This window comes from Mastigoproctus giganteus, chromosome 5 (genome assembly GCF_048544385.1).
Source record: "Mastigoproctus giganteus isolate SK-2022 chromosome 5, ASM4854438v1, whole genome shotgun sequence".
In the NCBI taxonomy this organism is placed as follows: Eukaryota; Metazoa; Arthropoda; class Arachnida; order Uropygi; family Thelyphonidae; genus Mastigoproctus; species Mastigoproctus giganteus.
The window spans coordinates 182,893,364-182,914,535 of NC_143579.1; the positions used below are offsets into that span (position 1 = coordinate 182,893,364).

At 38.5% G+C, this 21,172-nt stretch overlaps 1 protein-coding gene across 1 annotated transcript in view; it reads left to right on the forward strand.

The window, feature by feature from the left end:
• Nup107 (nuclear pore complex protein Nup107) overlaps positions 1-21,172 on the forward strand; it is a 446,410-nt gene that overhangs the window by 333,618 nt on the left and 91,620 nt on the right. Inside the window, exons 19-20 of the mRNA XM_090373566.1 lie at positions 1,388-1,536; positions 1,719-1,821. Of these exons, the coding sequence (XP_090229692.1) occupies positions 1,388-1,536; positions 1,719-1,821 (252 nt within the window). The remainder of the gene's footprint in view (positions 1-1,387; positions 1,537-1,718; positions 1,822-21,172) is intronic.

The following is a 21,172-nucleotide window of genomic DNA, read 5'->3' on the forward strand; positions in this document are numbered from 1 at the left end:
AATAGTGGTTTAATTAAAACACGTTATGGGTATATTTTTTTAAATAATTGCCCCCCCCCCCTTTTTTTTTTAACTTAAGCAAATGGTCCTTGAAAAGATATACTGAAGGAAAATTGTTTTCAAAAATGTTTGGTAAAAATAATGGAATGTATGGTTTTCCTGATGATAGTAGTGAGCACAGGCATAATGGTACCATCTTGAACTTTTGGGCAAGTCTTGTTCTTGGTACAACTGTAAATAACACGTTGGTGTTAATTGCCCTTTGGAGGCACAACTGATAGTTAGTCATATTACAAAATATGGTAATATTCTTGTACTGTTTGTCTTATAAATTCTCCTGGCCCTTGTGTGGACATCCATAGAGTATAAACAAAGCACAATTACTTTTAGGGCAATTAACAGAAAGCTTTCAAGCAATTTTACCATTCCATAATAATCTGCTTTTAATAATGAGAAAAAGCTAATCAATACATTGTTATCGCCTTCTACTGCCACTACCGATAACACACACTATCTGTTTACTGAGAATGCAGGGTAGGGAGAAACTGCAGTAGCAGGAAACCAGTTTGTCTAGTAAGTTTGCCATGGTTCTCATGTTGGCTTTCTTTATGTTCTCTCAAAACTTCTTAAGAACTTCTCTCTTTTTTTTTTTCTTTTTTTTTTTATTAATTTCTGAAATATGGAATAATGAATTGTTTTATTTATTTTATTAAATTACAGATCTGTAAAATCTGTGTTACTTTTCAGTTTTTAAAATCCAGAAGAAATAAATAAATTACAAAATGTTGAGTGACTATTACACTGAGGTATGTGTTGACTTTTATGGTTTTAGTTAATTAGTAATTAATTGATAAAAAGATGTGTTTGATTTTCACTTCTGTTTATAGCAGAGAATGGCTATAATGGCCATTAGTTGGAGTTCTACATTTTCCCAATGGAAAAATACAAAACAAATCAAACATGCCTGAAGTGTAACATATTGCCTAATTTACTCATACTGATTATCAAACACTTGATATCAGAATTTGTTTTCTTGAGGATGACCATTTTGGATATCCTTCATTATAAGTGTCTTGTTAGGCGCCTCCATAGCCAGGTGGGCAGGAGCAGTAAGTAGTGCATAGCACACGCTTCTTGATTAGACTGGGGTTCGAGCCCGTACCCACCAAATACAGAGGATGCGGCAGGTCAGGGAATGACCACTGCATATTCCCAGCCTGGATAAAGGGTGAGGGTTGGCGTCAGGAAGGGCATCTGGCCGTAAAAATTGCATGCCAAAACAATAAAAACGCTGACCCCATATAATAATGGGAAAAGGCGAGGACAAAAAATAATAATAATAAAAATAAGCGTCTTGTTAAATAATCAAAGTTTCTCATTGTTTCAGGTATTATACCACAGAAAGATCGAAAACAATGTTTACTGTTGGCAGAGAAAGCAGGTTTAGATGTGTGCTTAATAACTAAAACCCTTGTTGAAAACATTAGAGGTATAGAAATGAAGTGTGAAGATGTTTTCTCATCAGAGACTACAGAGGTAAGCTACTTGTGTATTACTGAATATTATTGTTGATGTGAGGTTAATTCAGTTTTAGAAACATTAGTTGGTAAGAAATAGAAATCACATGAAATATTTTAATATACAATATTTTAAAAATGTAAGTTTGCTAAATTTTCAGTCTTTTATTAATTAATTTCTAAAGTAGTTATATCTTTTAGGATGATAGCCGCATGATTGATTCCATTGACTGGCTTGTATTTGATCCATTACATAGAGCAGAAGCAATTAGGCAGGCCAATGCTTTAATGCGGATATTTATTGGTAAGAAATAGAAATTTATTAGACTAAAACTTAATGGGGAAATAAATTTCCTGCAGAAGCCTTTAAACCCTTGAGTTTCACTTAATGTGGTGATTATATCAATATCAGAATGGAAAAGGTGGGAATATAGTGTGATATATTGGTGAATGGCATGTTCTTTGCTGCTAGTGTTTGTGATTTCAGTAACTACAGTTGTATTAATATTAACATACATGATAAATATCAGCTGTGGAAATAAAAATGAATGTTTATTACATATTATATTAAAAAGTAAAAGAAAGTAAGTCAATCTTTTTCATGGAATGCTTCCAGTCAATTCTCTCCCATATGTGACGAATAAAATAAGATGGGGAAAAAAAATGAATTAATGAATTCCCTCACTCATAGAGATACGACGAAATCTGATGTGCAACGGAATCAAAAGCAGAGAGCCCCAACCCGACCCCGAAACACATCAAACCACCGCAGCAAGACCTGAGTGCGAGAAGACATTGTGTCATAATAAATAGTTAAAACTGCTTCTGATAATAAATAATTAAAATCACAATTAAAAAGATTAAAAATTATTGAAGTTAAATGGATTAATAGTTACAATTTGGAAGAATACTCAAATTAAACCAAATGCACAGCAAGGAAGGGAAACAGCTGTGCATTTCATTTAATTTGAGTATTCTACCAAATCGTAACTTTTAATCTATTTAATTTTAATAGTTTTTAATCTTTTCAATTGTGATTTTAATTATTTATTATCAGAAGCAGTTTTAATTATTTATTTTGACACAATGTCTTCTCGCACTCATAGTCTTGCTGCGGTGGTTTGATGTGTTTCGGGGTCAGGTTGGGGCTCTCGATTCCGTTGTGCATCGGATTTGGTCATATCTCTATGAGTGGGGCTAATTCGATTTTTCATCTTATTTTATTCGTCACATATGAGAGAGAATTTACTGGAAGCATTCCATGAAAAAGATTGAGGTAATCTCTTACTTTTTAATATATTAAAAAATCATGGAAGTTATTGAGCCCTGTAGCTCTGAATTTTTTACTAATTATTACATATTAATAATTAACAACTCTGACTGAAAGAAAATGTCTTACATTCCAGGTTATAACTCTTCTCCCTTAGTTTAAATTTATGCTTCCTGATTCTAGCATAATTTAATACCATGAAATTTTCACATTCATTCATTTTACTAACAGCACCCACCACAGAGTTTTATAAACTTTCAGTCAGATCCCTTCAACAGCTACAAATTATATTAATATTAACCTATATAATATTGGTGTGAACACACCATAGATCACTCTTAAAGGCAAAAATCTAGTTTGTAGTGTAAAAAAAGGCATCATTTTATCTGCATCTCATATTGTGCTCCTCCTTCACATGATTAGTTGCCATGTATTGCACTACCTCGAATAAGTAACACTTCACTAAAAGAGAAGACTATTGTTACTTATTCTCAGTGGGCACTACCACCACCCAGACGGCACCTTTTCAAGATTTATTGGCCTTTCATCAGTGGGTGGGCAGCTACCCTGGTATTGCAGACATGACAATCCAGTTGTAAAGATAATCACACAATATGAGAGATGCTAAAAGGTGTACCTGATAATGTATAAGTTAAACTCAATGCAACAAGACATCATAGGCTTAAGACTACAAATAATCTATATAAATAATAACAATTTTCACCAACAACCTACAATTAATACTCACATTAACTATAAAAGACTTAAAGCCAAAGCTTTACAAATACAAAGAAAGACTTCTGGATTGGTTTTGCTTCTACAATTAACAAGGACCCAAGACTTAGGAGAAAAATCCAAACACTTAAAGGGCAGACAGATGCAGTCTGCCATTAAGTATCCATGCAAAATTGGAAAGAGCAGATCCTCCTTGGGAGAAATGGCAAATGCTTTAGCTGACTCACTTGCCACTATACCAGCCATATCTGCTTACAACCCAGTTTTTAAATAAATTAAACAACTTGCAGAACAAGATAAAATTAATTTGTCTACTATGGTATTGCGTCTATATAAATGGCTATTTACATCATTAGAATTTCAAGAATCTCTGAATAAAACAAGTAGTGCTGTGGGACAAGATGGAATCTACTACATAATGTTAAGAATGTACTATATAATGTTATAAGTCTACTACATAATGTTAAAATTCTATTATAAAGTCTTCTTTAGAAAATTCATACACCAACCCCTGGTGTCATCATTGTATTAGCCCTTTCAAAGCCAGGAAAAGAACTATTCCTTTGCACATAACTACATAGGCTAATTTCACTGGAGGCAAAGTTGGTTCACATATTGTTCACATTATCATGGAAACTAAAAATTTCCTTAATGGTAATCAGTATGGATTTTGGAAGAATTAGTCCACTTTAGTGGCAATAATGGCCAATAATGCAAGAAAGCAAGCTTATATACCATTGGCCAAAAAAAAAAAAAAAAAACGACATGCTTCACCAATCCATAGTTTCCAAGAATTTGTCTAGTTCTTCCTTGAATTTATTCAAACCATACACTTCCACAGCAGTAGACAAAAGCCTGTTATAACAATCAACCACCCTCTGGCTGAAGGCAAACTTCCAATATCTCTTCCGAAACCATTATTACTCAACTTTAATTTATGCCCCTGTAGTCTCAGCAAGAAGAAGGATGCCATTCACATTCAGCTTACTCAACTCTTTCATGGACTTAAACACCTCAATCAGATCATCCCACATGTACCTAGTCTCCAGAAGATGCAATTTGCAGAACTGATGCCTTTCCAGGTAAGAGCACCATTTTGTTCCCTTCACCAATCTGGTTGCCCTTCTCTGCACCCATTCCAGCAGATCTACATCCTTCCTAATGCGAGGCCTCCAGACTGGTATATAGTTCTCAAGATGTGGCCTAACCATGGCCTTATACAAAGAGATAATTCCCTCATCCCTGCTAGCAAAGCTTCTGTATATCATTAACAAAGCCCTGTGAGCTGTACTAGCAGCATGTTTAACTGCACAATTATCCTCAGGTCTTTTTTATTCTCCACTACCCAAATGTAGTACCATACAGTTGATAAGTTACTCTGGGATTACAGTTACACATATGCAGTACCTTTGTACCTTACATTTGTCAAAAACTTCATCTGCCATTTCTCAGCCCATCGACTCAATTTTCCTAGATCTTGTAGTATCTCACCCTGCTTACTGTCATTAATCACCCTATCAACCTTAGTATAATCTGCAAACTTAGACCTTAAGCCTGATATATACCTCCGTCAATATTACTAATAAATATTGAAAACAACAATGCATGCAGCACTAAAACCTGGGGGAATCCACTAAGAGCAGTGCCCATTGATCACCACTCTGTCTTCTTCCACTTAACCATCTCTTTATTCATAGCAGCAACTTGCTGTTAATGCCACATTGCTCCAGTTTGTACAGCAGCCTTTTATGTACAACAGTATCAAAAGCCTTCCTGAAATCTAAGTATATGATGTCAAAATTATTTTTCACATCCAGTTCCTTGGTCACTGCAGTATAGTAACCTATCAGATTGGTTAGACAAGACTGCCTCTTAACAAATCCATGCTGTAACTGCGGTATAATTGTATTCCTGTCCAGATGGTCCTGCGTTAATTCTTTAACCAGTGACTCCATTGTTTTCCACCAAACAGAAGTTTAATTAACAGGTCTGTAATTACTCGGGTCACCCTTAGATCGCCCATTGCGAATTGGAGATACATTTGCACATCTCCAGTACATAGGAACCTGTCCTGAATCCAAGGATTTTCTCTAATTATCGCTAAGGGTTTGCTTACCTCCTATGCTGGCTCCTTTAATATGATTGGATAGATCCCATCCACCCCAGGTGCCTATTTATGTCCAGCTTCAATTTCTCTTCCACTTTCCTTTCAGTTATCACAATGTTATTTAGCTCCCTCTTAGAGTTAAATAAACTTCTGCCATCCCCTCCCCTAAAGAATTCCTCATGTGTGAATGTAGATGCCAAATACCTATTCAGTCTGTCAGCAACCTAAGTAGATTCATCAAAAGTTAACTCAGTGATATCAAGTGGCCCAATGTGATTCAACCCCTTCCTTCTACTGCTAATATAAACATAGGCATCTTTGCTGCTTTACTTTGCATTCTCTGCTAGAGATTTCTCATAATCTGCCTTAGCTTGCCTAACCTATGATATTGTTGTACACGTTGAAACTAAGGACATTAAGAGTAAGAGATCTGCAGATTTACTCAACAAGTACAGGTCAATGTTGAAAAAAAAGTCACAAGTTAGGGTTGAATGTGAAAGTGTCTGCAATTGTGCCCAGACACAATAGGAGGCAGTATATAATGAAGCCTTGTCGATCAATTCAGCCCTGGAAAGATTGTGCAGGCCTCAAAGGGTAGAATTTTTTTTCAGCCTGGTCTGTGCTTATTGACAGGAGAGACTGCTTCTACATGGATGGGGTACACTTAAATATAAAGGGTGCAAGAATATTTGCTGATGCTATCAAGGCAGTGTTAGGTGGGTCAGAAAACTGCTAGCTTGGGGAGGGGATACATAGACTAAAAGGTTAACAGTTGCCACAGGCACAGGCAAAAAGGTGCCTCTGTAGCCAGGTGGGAAGGAGCAGCAGCAGTGCGTAACACACTCTTCTTGATTAGACTGGGGTTCGAGCCCATCACCACCAAATACGGAGGATGCGGAAAGGTCAGGGAATGACCACCGCATATCCTGGAGCAATATGACCTTAGTTGCTAATGCTCCTAAAAACCAAATAACAATCATAACAAACACAGGCAAAAGTGATTCTTGCACTGCTTCTATTGGAATGAGCAGCAGCATGGAAAGCAAGGCAATGGAGATTTACGGGAGTCATAGTGGAACAAATAAATACATGGGCTGTGTTAAGGTAACTAAGAGTAGAAACAGGTGCATCTATACTTGCATGTACACCAGTGCTGGGAGTATAGTTATTAAATTTGATGAGCTTGAAGTGCTATTCAAGACATTAAAGGCAGATATTGTTGGGATATCAGAGATGTGGTGTCACACACACACATAAGCAGTGCAGAATTGGAATTTGGGAAGTACAATGCATACAGAATGGGTAGACAAGACAGGAAGGGAGAAGCGGATATGCTGTTAATTAAGAAACACATAAAATCTAAGGAATTGCATCCAATTGACGTTGGTGGACAATGCAATGTTGGGTCTGTTTGGTGTGACATAAGCACAGGGAAGGACAAAATGAGAATAGGCGTGTGTTATAGGCCTAATGAATCTGATGAGTATAATGAGCAATTGGTGCAGAGAAATAGAGTGGGCCAGTAAATCAGAATGTCTTATAATGGTGGATTTTAACTTTCCAGATATTGACTGAAACTTGTGTGTTGGTCACTCCCACACTAGCAAGACTTTTGCAAATTTATTGGATGATTGTTTTCTATAGCAGCATGTTCGGGAGGCAACTAGAGGGAATACTCTTGATCTGATTACACTAGTTTATAAATTTAAGTTTGTTCACTGGAGTTTGAATTTCAATAGGTCCTACTGCTGAAATATGTTGCTGTGATTTCAAATATGACTTAGATTTTTTTCTATCACATCCAGATACATCACAATTTAAGAAATAAAAAAGTATTGTTTTTTACGAAAGTATATAACTTTATTGTATTTAGTAATGACAAATTGATAGATTACATTTTCATATATCAAAAAATACGTAAATACTAACAAGTATTAATTAAAATTCTGAAACTTTCATTAATCAGACCTTTGTCTCTTTGTTTGAAAAGAATGTTTAATTGTTTTTCTTTTATGTAAAGTTCCAGATTTCTCCCTTTTTAAACACCTGTAATAGTCGGCCATCATGCTTGTATCCACCTTCCTGGTACCTCTGCTACATTTCCTTTATGTCCTGATGGAATCTCTCCCCTTGTTCTTTGCTCATCTGTGCAAGATTTTTGGGGGAAAAGTCAAGATGCGCATGCAAAAAGTGAATTTTGATGCTCATATTGCAACCTAAATTGCGAAGCTTTTTGAGCATATTTTGAACAATTTTCTCATAATCCTGTGATTTATGATTTCCTAGAGTTTTCCATTACACTTTTAAATGCAATCCAGGCTTCCCTATCAACGTCAGTCATTGTCGTTTCAAACTGACTGTCTAAAACCAATTTTCTAATTTGGGGACCAATGAAGATACCCTCCTTAATTTTTGTGTCAGATAAACTGGGAAATTTACTGCAAAGGTAATTAAAGCAGTTGCCGCCCTTATTCAATGCTTTAACAAATTGCTTCATTATGCCTAACTTGATATGCAATGGAGGTAAAAGTATTTTATCTGGCTTCACCAAACTTTCTTGGCACAATATTTTTAGGCCCCGGTGTTACAGTGTGCCTCCGAGGCCATTGCTTCTTTGTCCAATGCAGCATTTTAGCTCTGCTATCCCATTCATAAATAAAGCATGGCATTTTAGTGTATACACCCTGTTGTCCCAACAACATACATAACACTTTTAAGTCTCCACATAGTTTCCATTTGTGATCTTGATATTAAATTTTCTCCAGAAGCAACTTTAGATTGTCATAAGTTTCTTCATTATACAAGAGAACACCTTTTAAACTAGTCTTAGAAGAGTCTATAAATAGTCTCCATTCACTAGGAACATATGATGGAGCTCCTAAGGCACTCATTGAAAACCAGCGATATCACTGCAATATACGAGAGGGCCTTCTTGTGAAAAATACTGTATTTCACGATTTCTGTACCTGGAAAATGATGTACTTGGAGCAAGTAAGTTCTTTGCTTGAAGTCTGGATCCCAGAATTTCAGCAGCATACTTTGGAAGACCTAAGTCCCTTACTAAATCGTTCAGTTCGACTTGTGTGAATTGCTGTGTCGTTAAAATATTTTCTGGTTGATAACATTCCTCTTCACTAACCTCTTTAGCTTCTGCTTCAGTTGAAGAAGATGTGGACTCCAAAGTTTCTGGTAGAGGTTTTACATGCAGATCAGGGCCATGCGGAACCGGTCTTATGGCTGACAGTAGATCTGGATATTTGATATCCTTTTTATTTTTTGAATTGTAACCTTTAACATCACATACACAAAAGTAACATTCAGCGTGGCTTACTGGGTCGCACCACACCATAGGAATAGCAAATGGCAAGCACACCTTTTTTTCCTTGACTCCATTTTCTAAGATGTTCGACACATGTATGGCATACTTTATGTGGTACCCACGATTTATCCTGATTGCCTAGTTTTATGTCAAAGTATGCATAATATGATTTTTTTTACAAAATTGGTAATATTTTGTCTCAGCTTTACAGGAAAAAAACAAACACATATGTAACAAAATATGTCGGGACTGTTTATGCACTTTCTGCTTGCCATAATAAAAGAAAATTAACACGCAATGAGAGCTCACGACGGTTTTTACAGGAGTACTGTGACCGCATAAGGGATGTGCCACGTGTATAGGCTCTATGGTTGAGTGGACTGTACAAACAAATGAGTGCATGCTCAGACAAGTTTAATCCGTAACTATACTCAGGAGTCTCCCAGACTCCACTCAGAAAATAAAATTCTTGGAATTACAAATGGCCGGAAGAGCGGGTTGGTGGCCATATACCTTCCTGGGTCAAGGTCGGTTACCTTGCAGTGTGTGTAGTTACGGGTTAAACATGCATAATATTTGATACTGATTACGAATATAGGGGTATAAAACTTGTAAACCATTGCAAAAACTATTAGCATTAGTACAGGCATATAATGCAAGAAAGTAAGCTTATGAAGCAATAGCCAAAAAAAAAAAAAAAACACTCCCATTTCACCCCTCCGTTCGTTCAAAATACCTGTCCAGTTGAGCCTTAAATTTATTTAGGCTATCAACTTCCACACCAAGGGATGGAAGTCTTTTCCACCAACCAACTACCTGCAGGCTAAAGGCAAATTTACACACATCTGTCTTTCCTCAATTTGAATTTATTCCATCTCAGGTGATTATTCTGAGCAAGAGGAAGAATCCCATCAGCATTGAGCATGCTCAAACCATTCAAGGCTTTAAACACCTCTATCAGATCACCTTGCCGGTGCCCTAGTCTCCAGACACTGTAATTTGCAAAACTTAAGCCTTTATTCGTAAGAGCAACCCTTTGTTGCATTCACTAACCTTGTTGCCCTTCTCTGTACTCATTCCTGCAGCTCTGCATCCTTCTTGAAATGAGGCCTCCAGACCTGTATACAGTACTCAAGGTGTGGCCTGACCATTTCCTTATACAAGGGAATAATCATCCCCTTATCCCTGCTAGAAAAATTCCTGTATATCATTGACAAGACACCATGACCTACTCTTGCTGCCCGTCTGCACTGCTCAGTAAACTTCATATCTGCCTGCACAATTACCCGCATGTCCTTTTCATTCTCTATCACTGTCAGTGTAGTACCACAGAGTTAATACGTTACTGTGGGGTTATTGTTTCCCATATGTAGTACTTTACATTTGTCAATGTTAAACTTCATTTGCCACCTCTCAGCCCATCTGCTGAACTTTCAAGATCCTGTTGCAGCCGCATACTGTCAGTAGTGTCCATAACAACCCTGTCAACCTTTGTATCGTCTGCAAACTTGGACGTTAAGCTTGATATACCATCATCAATTCATTTTTAAATACAGAAAACAACAATGAACCCTGAGGGACTCCACGAATAACATTAGTCCACGATGACCAGTGTCTATTGATTACCACTCTGTCTTCTCCCCCTCAACCATCCCTTTATCCATAGCAGCAATTTGCCTCCAATGCCACACTACTCCAATTTGTGCAGCAGTTTTCCATGTGCAACAGTATCAAAAGCCTTTCTAAGATCCAAATATATAATATCAAAGTTATTCCCTACATCCAGTTCTTTTGTGACTGCATCATATTATCCAGTCAAATTGGTCACGCAAGACTTTCCTTTAACAAAACCATGCTGTGTCCAAGCTATAACTGAAGTCTTGTCTAGATGATCCTGCAGTGCTTCTTTAACCAGTACCTCCATTAATTTTCCTGGAGGTTAAGTTCACAGGTCTATAGTTACTTGTGTCAGCCTTTGATTCTCCTTTGTGAATTGGGGTAACATTTGCACATCTCCAGTTTATGGGTACGTCCCCTGGGACCAAAGAAGCTCTCATAATTATGGCGAAGGGTTTGCTTACTTCCTTTGCTGCTTCCTTTAATATAACTGGATAGATCCCATCCACCCCAGTTGCCTTTTTTTTTTATGTTTATCCTCCACTTTGCTCTCAGTTATTACAAAATCATCTAGCTCACTGTCAGAGTTTACTTCACCTCTGGCACTCCCCTTCCTAAATAACTCTTCATGTGTGAATTTAGATGCAAAATACTCGTTTAGTTTGTTAGCCACTTGAGCAGGATCATCAACAGTTGAACCATTAATATCCCGTGGACCAATCTGATTCATCCCTTTCCTTCTAGAGTAGATAAAGATCTCTTTTCTGTTTTTCTTTGCATCCTTTGCCAAGCATTTCTCATAATCTGCCTTTGCCTGCCTAATCTCATTTGTGACTTGGTTACAGACTAGCTTATAGGCTTCCATGTCACCCATTAATTTATATGTATCCCATGCATTTTTCTTCTCTACCATATGTCTTATGGCAGAGAAGTTTGTATGTAAAGCCTAGTAGCTTCCAAGATAAATTCTTTGAATACTTCCCATTTTGAATTTGCTGTTTGTAACATCATCAGTTGGTCCCACTGTATAGAATTTGAATACTGTCTCAAACAATCGTAGTCGCCTTTTACCTTCTACAAACAAAAACCCTTCCCTTTACCCCTGATGATAGTTACCTCTTTGAGTAAATCCCACTTCAGCACACTGTGATCACTGCCACCTAGTGGTTCCTTTATCTGAAGAATCACTACTGATAATCAGATCAAGAGTATGGGAGGCAACTCCCTCTAGTTGCCTCCCAAACATGCTGATGTAGAAAACAATCATCCAATAAATCCATAAAAGCCTTGCTAGTGTGTGAGTGACCAATCCACAAATTCCAGTCAATATCTGGGAAATTAAAATCCCCCATTATAAGACTCTCTGATTTACTGGCCCACTCTATTTCCCTGTACAGTTTCTTATTATACTCATCAGAGTCATTAGGCCTATAGCACATTCGTACTCTCTCAATTTTGATCTCCCAGTGCTTGTGTCACACCAAACTGACTCGACACTGCACTGTACAGCAATGTCAACTGGCTTCACTTCCTTGGATTTTGTGTTTCTTAACTAATTGCATAACCCCTCCTCCGTTCTTATCCTTTCTGTACACATTGTACTCCCCAAATATAAGGAATGCAATTCTGCACTGCTTATGTATGTGTGACACCACGTCTTTGATATCCCAACAATATCTGTCTTTGATGTTTTGAGCAGTACCTCAAATTCATCAAATTTATTTACCAAACTCCTAGCATTGGTGTACACGCAAGTATACATGCACCTGTTCCTATTCTTAGCTACCCTAACACAACCCATGTGTTTACTTGTACCGCAGTGACTACAAGCAGTCTCTGAAATACCCTGCATCTTGTTTTCCAGGCTGCTGTTCATTCCAATAGAAGCAGTGCAAAAATCACTTTCACCTCTGCCAGTGGCAGAGGTGAAAATGATTCTTGCACTGCTTCTACAAGGATACAAGGACTAATAGAGGTTAATCTATTAGTCCTTGTATCCCCCCAAAGTTAGCAGTTTTCCGACCCACTCAACACTGCATCGATAGCATCAGCAAATATTCTTGCACCGTTTCTATTTAAGTGTATCCCATCTCTGTAGAAGCAGTCTCTCCTGTTAACAAGTACAGACCAGGCTGAAAAAAATTCTACCCCTTGAGCCTTGCACAATCTTTCCAGGACCGAATTGATCGAGAAGGCTCTCATCATATACTCCCTGATATCGTGTCTGGGCAGAATTTCAGGCACTTTTAAATTCAACCCCTTAATTCACAGCTTTTTTTTAACAGTGACCTGTACTTGTTAAGTAATTCTGCCGGTCTCCTACTCTTAATATCATTAGTGCCAACTTGTACGACAATATCACCTTTTGTGCCCTTAAAAGATGATATCCGCTCTACAATGTCATCAGCCTTTGTCCCTGGCAGATATACCCTGGTCCTGTTCCACCTATCCTTTTTACATACCATGTTACCCGTTTCCCTGAAAATAGAGTCACCAACAACTACTAGTTCCTGTGGGACCAGCAAATTCTGCCTTGGGGGTCGCCGCTGTGTTGCGTGATGATCAAGTGCAGGCTCTGGTGTTGATGTGGGCAGCTGAGAGCTTGATGGGCCCCTCAATTTAGATCCTTCGAGGGCATCTACCCTGTCCTTCAAGCTCTCATATAGGCCCATAACAACGCTGAGTTGTCGCCTGATAACCTTACACTCCTTACATTGCGCGCGCGCACACAAAAACATTCCCCCATGGCAATATCATGTCCCGTACCCGATTGCTCCACAAACATCAAACAAGCAGTGCATTTTAAAAGGATGATTCATAGGGCAATTGCCCTCCTCAGTTCTCCCCTGAGCCACAACACTCCCATTAGCTTGAGCCTTTTGCTTTGCTGCTCTGGTCTGAGTCATGATTTCAATTTAATTTCAATTAAATTTCAATTTCAGTACAAAATTATAACCCTAAACTTGTATCCCAATGCAGTTATAACACTATATATATTTTTCAGTATCGAGTATTATCTACGAGTTCCATTTATATAACTTCTGTATCAAGTTATGTATTAATAGTTATGTACACATTTGCATATAATACCTAGGTAATATTTTTATTAATGATTTGTGAAAATTCATTAATGATTATTCATGCCTTAAGAATTTGCAGATAAACGAACCACTGGGTGACACTGATCACAGTGAACTGATATGGGAATTACTTAAAGATGTAACTACCATCAAGGTTAAAAGGAAGGGCTTTTGATTTCATAAAGGTGACACAGGGGGACTGAAACAGTTTTTAAATTCTGTACAGTGTGATCAACTGATGTTACCAACATCGAATTCTAAATGAGAAGCCTTCAGGGACTTGAACTTGGAAGCTACTAGGCTTTTTATTCCAAATAAAGAAATATTGTCCAAGGTTCAGGCCTAAATGGATGTCAGATGAATTAATGAGGCTTGTGGCAGAGAAGAAAAATGTATGGTATTCATATAAATTATCAGGTGACATAGAAACCTATGGCATATATAAAGTAGTCTGTAATTGAGTCACAAAAGAACATTAGGCAGGTAATGGCAGATTACGAGAAATCTTTGGCAAAGGATGCAAAGGAAAACAGCAAAGAGTTCTTTACTTATGTAAATTCTAGAAGGAAAGGGATGAATCAGATTGGACCACTTAATATAGATGGGTTGACTATTGGTGATCATGCTCAGGTAGCTGATAAACTGGATGAGTATTTTGGATCTACATTCACACATGAGGAGTTATTCAATGGGGGAGTGCCAGAATTTTATCAAACTCTAACAGGGAGCTAAGTGATTTGGTAATAACTGAGAGCAAAGTGGAGGAGAAATTGTTGAAGTTAAACATAAGGAAGACACCTGGGGTGGGCGGGATCTATCCAATTACTGTATTTTTCCCCTCTAAAAACGGGGTGCGTCTTACAATTGCTTTTTTTTTTTTTTTTAAATTTTCCCGTGCTTTGCACAGCACCACAAGTTTTGTTTTTACGTGGAAACTCCGCCTCCAAGTTGTTGCATTGTCCAATTCCATTGGAGAATAAATTGGCGTGGGGATTTCACGTGCTTTCGAAATGTGAAGCCACCATTATTTCATTATAGTGGAGCTCACTCAGCGAAAACTAGAAAGTTTTGTTTGTATCTTCAAAAGTACGTAAGAAGTGGAGTTACTGTATTTTGTTCATTTTGATCCCTTATTGCACATTAAAATGTCAAAAAGATTGCACTACGAAGCCGCATTGTAACGAAAAGTTATTGTGTATGCAAAAGAACATGGAAATAGAGCTGCGGGTCGACATTTTGACATTAGTGAAGTAAATATTCGTTGTTGTAGAAATTATTGCAATTCCATATTTTCGTGCAAAGCAACAGCCAAGTGCTTTACAGGGCCTAAGAAAGGAAGATTTCCACAAGTCGTTGAAGCTGTGATATGTTTTGTAATGGAGACACACGCAAAAGGATTACCAATCACTCAACAAGCCATGCAATTGAAAGCAGGAGAAATTGCCAATTCCTCGGAATAGAGAAAATAATTTTTAAAGGCAGTCGTGGCTGGTGTGACAGACTCGTGCATCATAGTGGATTATCGTTAAGGCACCACACATCTATTTGTCAAAAAATTCCTGCAGACTTTCAACAGAAGCTGATTAACTTTTAGTGACAGATGAAGAAATTAAGGAAAAAAAGAAACTATGAGTTTAGTCAAATTGGAAATGCTGATGAAACGCCAGTCTTTTTCGAAATGCCTCGAAATTACCCAGTCAATGCTAAAGTTGCTAAAGAAATCAAGATTATAAGCACGGGCTACAAAAAACAGCATATCACTCTGATGCTGTGCATCACCGCTGATTGTCGAAAGTTGCCACCATATTTAATTTTGAATATAAAAACCATACCGAAGAATGAAATTTTCCCCAAAGATGTTATTGTGCATGCACAAAAAAATGGATGGATGTTGGCAGAGCTTATGGAAGACTGGCTAAATGTTGTGTGGAATAGACGTCCTGGAAGTCTTCATAACCCACCCAGCATGCTAGTACTTGGTGCATTTTGTGGACATTTATCCAAAAGGGTCAAAAATAAAATCGTGCAAAAACGTGGTGACTTGGTTGTGATTCCTGGTGGCATGACTAGCCAACTGCAGCCACTCGACGTTTCAGCCAACAAACCATTTGATTACTTGAGAAAGGAATATGAATCCTGGCTGTTGACTGACAACCTTCTGCTGACACCTTCCGGAAAAATTAAGAAAGCACCCGCGTCAAAATTGGCAGAATGGGTATGAACAGCTTGGAAGTACATGCATGTATATATATGCATGCGTTCTTACTCTTACTTACCCTTACGTGGCCCATTTATTTACTTATTCCATGATGACCCACAGCATGCCTGAAAAATCCCTGACACCTTGCTTTCCAGGAAGCAATTCAAGAATCACCTTCACCTCTGCTTGCACATTTAGTTAATCTATTAGTCTGCGTATCCACCCTGCCAGCTAGCAGTTTTCTGACCCACCTATTTGCTGATGCCTTGATGGCATCAGCAGATATTCTTGCACCCCTTGTATTTAAGTGTATCTCATACCTCTAAAAACAGTCCCTCCTGTGTTAACAAGCACAGACCACACTGAGAAAAATTCTACCCCGTGAATCTTGTGCATTCTCTCCAGGGGGCCATACTGATTGACAAGGCTCTGAACATGTACTCCCTGATATCGTCTGCAGAATTACAGACACTTTCAAATTCAATCCTAATTCATGATTTTTAAGTAAGTCCTTTGTTCTCCTACTCTTAACATCATTAAGACTAACGTGTACAACAGTATTATATTTTGTGCTCTTAAAAGATAATCTGCTCTACTATATCATCTACTTTTGCCCCTGGCAAACATATTGGTCCTGTAGACATGATTATCAAAGCAGAAGGAAATATTCGCTGTGCTTTCATAAAGAGACAACATCTAGTAATGGTCAGCCTCAATATTGAAAAAGCCTTCGATACGACCCGGTGATATGGCATCCTTGAAGATATATTTTCTTTTGGATTGACAAGGTAGTTACCACAATTTTTAGAAAACTTCTTAACCAAAATATATTAGTCAGTTATAAAAGCAGTCTATCTGAATTGTTTGCCATATGAATTACCAACATGACACAGGACTACCCAAATACAATAGAGTTGTATATGTATAAAAATTATTTCATTATCTCTTGTCAGTCACAAGCCATGAACACCACTGAAAGGCAGCTTCAACTTTCTATAGCCAAAATAAAATCTTAGTCTATACAATGTGGGCATTGCATAGTGGAACAAAAATCTACTGCAATCCACTTCTGTAAAAAAACACAAACTTCACCGTCATATAGAAATAGATTTAAAAACAGTTTTTGGTTCCTCTTGCCAACTTTTAATTATTGGGCTTAACACTAGATAATAAGCTTAATTTTTTTTGCTCATATAGCTTACCTTTGGACCAACTATCTAAAGAAAAATTGAACATTCTAAAAGTTTCCTGCACTATGTTCTGGGGTGCAGATAGAAGCTCCCTATTACACCTCTACAAGGCTTTAATTCAACCCCTGTTGGGTTTTGGATCACTAGTTCTAGAAAAAGTTATTTATTATGACTGAATACCATCTAACATTGTGCTCTTAGGATAGCTGTGGGAGCTTTCAGAACATATCCACAGCCTGTATATTGACGCAAATGAAGCCACCTCTTCAACTATGCAGCAAAAATTAGAGAAGTATTCCATCTCACCCCAGTTTGGATGTACTTGTTTGATCCTCAACATGTCGTGCTATACCATAGTGAACAGAATGAAAACCAGCCTGCAGGATTTCGATTGCTAGAAATCATACACAGTTGAAACACTTTGATCCCCAACATGTTCTCCAAGATGTTGCTATTATTGATCCTCCCTGGACTGTATTTTCACTGTGATGATTTTTTGAGTGATGGGGAAAATTCCCCTCATCAAACTACAACTTTCATCAGTTACATGCAGCACACGTTGGGAAAACTCAAAGAAACTACCTATCTATACTGATGGCTATAAAACAGATACAGCAGTGGTGTTATAGCACTTTCTTGCACCTTCTCAGTAGCAATCTTTCTTCACAAAGAATGCAGTATTTATACTGCAGAATTGCATGCAATAAAACTAGCCCTTGACAACATAAGTAATTTCCACATCAAACAAGCTGTGTATAGACCCCTTAAGGTTAGTTACTGCCATTCAGGCCGACCGACCGAGCTAGCTGGGTGGGTAAAGTGCCTGGCTGGCAACCCAAAGGTTGCGGGTTCAAATCCCGCCTTGGGCTTGGATCAAAGTACTGCAAAAACCTTGGGAGGTGCATTATGGCCATAGAAGCTGATGCGCCAACAACTACCGAAAAAAAAAAAAAAAAAAAAAAAAAAGGACAAGTTGCAAGCTCTTGTGCTTGCAACTGTAGTAAGCACCTGTCTAACACATGGGTTGGGTATCCACAATTGGTGAGGTCAGCGTTTACTCTAGAAACCTCGGTGTGCCTGGCTTCCTCTGAGCTGGAATGGCTCCAAGCTTGAGAGAGTAGAGCGCGTGCCATGCTGTTTAGATGACAATGATGCATGGGCTAACCTGTAGTTCGTGAACTGCCCGCAGCACATTGGTTTCCAGATGGGAACCCATTCGTCTCACCAAAACATCTAGGAAAGGAAGTGTTCCCATTCGCTTCCAATTCCAAAGTGAACTGGATGAAAGGCGATAGGGAGTTGAGGTACTCTAACAGCGGTGCATCTGAACCTTGGGGGATGGCGGTGAAAATATCATCTACATACCTACACCACAGGTACCAGTGGGTTCAGGAATATGCATTCCTCTAACTCCTCCATTACAATGTTGGCAATGACAGAGCTGACAGAGGCGCCCATAGCCATACCGTGTATGTTTGTAGAGAGAATCAGCAAATGTGATGACACTGCCTGACAAACATGAGTTAAGGGCTGCACAGATATCATCTGTAGATAGTGATATTCTATCTGATAAGCTGGAATCCTTCTCTAAAAGTTCTCTGGCACATACGACAGCCTCCTGGACTGGAATGGAGGTAAATAGGTAGACAACACCAAAGGATGCCATGATCTTGTCTTCGGGAACTGTAAGGTGTTTGATGAGGCGAAGAAACTCCTCTCTGTTGGAGACAGTGTGGACAGTATTTCCCACTAAGGGCGTTAGGAGAAGGCGATGTGTTTTGATAGCTCGTATGATATGGCAGGCCGTAAAATTGCGGGAGCTGGCAGCCCGTGGCATGCAACTGCCAACACGTCGACCTTAAGATCTTCCCCGATTTGAACCACTCGTAAACCAAATTGTTAACCTTTGACTCTAGTTGCCCAAAGACCTTGATGGGTGGTCACATACAGGTTTGTAGACATTATGATCGAGCAGGAGGGTGAGAGCCTTGTTCAATGCCAACGTCAACATCATTGTGAATCAGCTGACAGAGACTGGACCATCCTTGTGAAACCCCATTACTGTACCTCTGATGGTTTACGGAAGCCTGACATCATTTGTCATTGCGATAACTCACTCTTCATTCTGGATGTGCAAGTCGTGGGACATGGGTCTGACTTGGATGTGATTCAACATCTTAAGACTTGATGCTATCCGTGAAGGGTAGACAGGACAGTAGAGGTGGAAGGGTTATGCTCTTTGTTAAGTAAAATATTAAATTTTAGGCACTGCATCCAGTTTACTTGATTGATGAGTGCAATGTTGAGTTAGTTTTACGTGATATATGTAGTGAAAAACAAAATTGAGAGTAGGAGTGTGTTATAGGTCTAATCACCGTGATGAGTATTCCACACAGCTATACAGGGAAATGGAGTGGGCCAGCAAATCAAAATATCTTATAATGGGTGATTACAACTTTCCAGATGTTGACTAGAATTTCTGGGTTGGTCACTCACACATACTAGCAAGACTTTAGTGGATTATTTTGATGACTGTTAGGCGCCTCCGTAGCCAGGTGGGAAGAAGCCGCAGTGATGACTGTTTTCTACACGAGCATGTTAGAGAGGTAACAAGGGAAAGCAGTACTCTTAATCTGGTAATCAGTAGTGATTATTCATGCATTAAGAATCTGCAGGTAAAAGAACCACTGGGTGGCAGCGATCACAGTGTACTAAGGTGGAATTTAATTAAAGACATAACTACTGTCAATGGTAAAGGAAAAGGCTTTTCTTTTGTAAGGGTGACTACAGAGTTCTCATTCTGATAGTTTTTAAATTGTGTGCAGTGGGATCAACTGATGTTGTTTCCAACAGCAAATTCTAAATGGAAGTATTCAGGGAAGTAATCAAAGAAGCTACTAGTCTTTTCATGCCAACAAAGAAACTGTTCAAGGTTTAGACCAAAATGGATGTCAGATCACCTATTGAGACACATGGCAGAGAAGAAAAGTGCATGTGATGCATATAAATTGCCGGGTGATACAGGAGCCTATGGTAGATATAAATTAGTCTTGATCTAGTCACAAAGGGGGTTAGGCAAGCTAAGACAGATAATGATAAGCCTCTGGCAAAGGTAAACAGCAAAGAATTCTCTGCTTATATTAACATTAGAAGGAAGGGGTTGAACCACATTGGGCCACTTGATGTCTGTGGGTTAACTTTGATGACCCTGCTCAGGATGGGAACAAATTGAATAGGTATTTGGCATCCACATTCACAAATAAGGAATTCTTTAGGGAAAGGGATGCTGAAAGTTTGTCAAAGTGTAACGATTAGCTGAATGACTTTTTGATAGCTGAAAGGAAAGTGGAGGAGGAGTTGATGGGGATGGACAGAAAAAAAAAAAGTTGCCTGGGGCAGATAGAATCTATCCAATTATATTAAGGGAGGCAGAAAAGGAGATAAACAAACCTCCTTTTGGATTCTGGGGAGGTCTCTAAAGACTGGATTTGTGCAAATGTATCCCCAATTCATAAAGGGGCAATCAAAAGGAGACGTGAGTAATTACAGAGATGTGCAAATGTATCCCCAATTCACAAAGGAGGTTCGAAGGGTGACACGAGTAATTACAGACCAGTTAGTTTAACTTCTGTTCCGGGTAAAATAATGGAATCACTGGTTAAAGATGCATTGCAGGATCATCTAGACAAGACTGCAGCAATAATTCAGACACAGCATGGGTTTGTTAAGGGAAAGTCTTGTCTGACAAATTTGATTGGTTATTATGATGTGGTCACAAAGGAACTGGATGCAAAAAATAATTTTGATATCATATACTTGGATTTCAGGAAAGCTTTTGACACTGTTGCGCATGGAAGACTACTGTACAAATTGGAGCAGAATGGTATTAAGGGTAAGTTGCTACAATGGATAAAAGGATGGTTAAGTGGGAGAAGACAGAGGGTGGTAATCAATGGGTGCTGCTCTTCGTGGACTAATGTTATTAGTGGAGTCCCACAGGGTTCGGTGTTGGGTCCACTGTTGTTTTGTATATTTATCAATGATATTGATGAAGGTATATCAGGCTTAATGTCGAAGTTTGCCGATGACACGAAGGTTGGCAGGGTTGTTAATGACAGTCATGGCAGTGTGCTACTG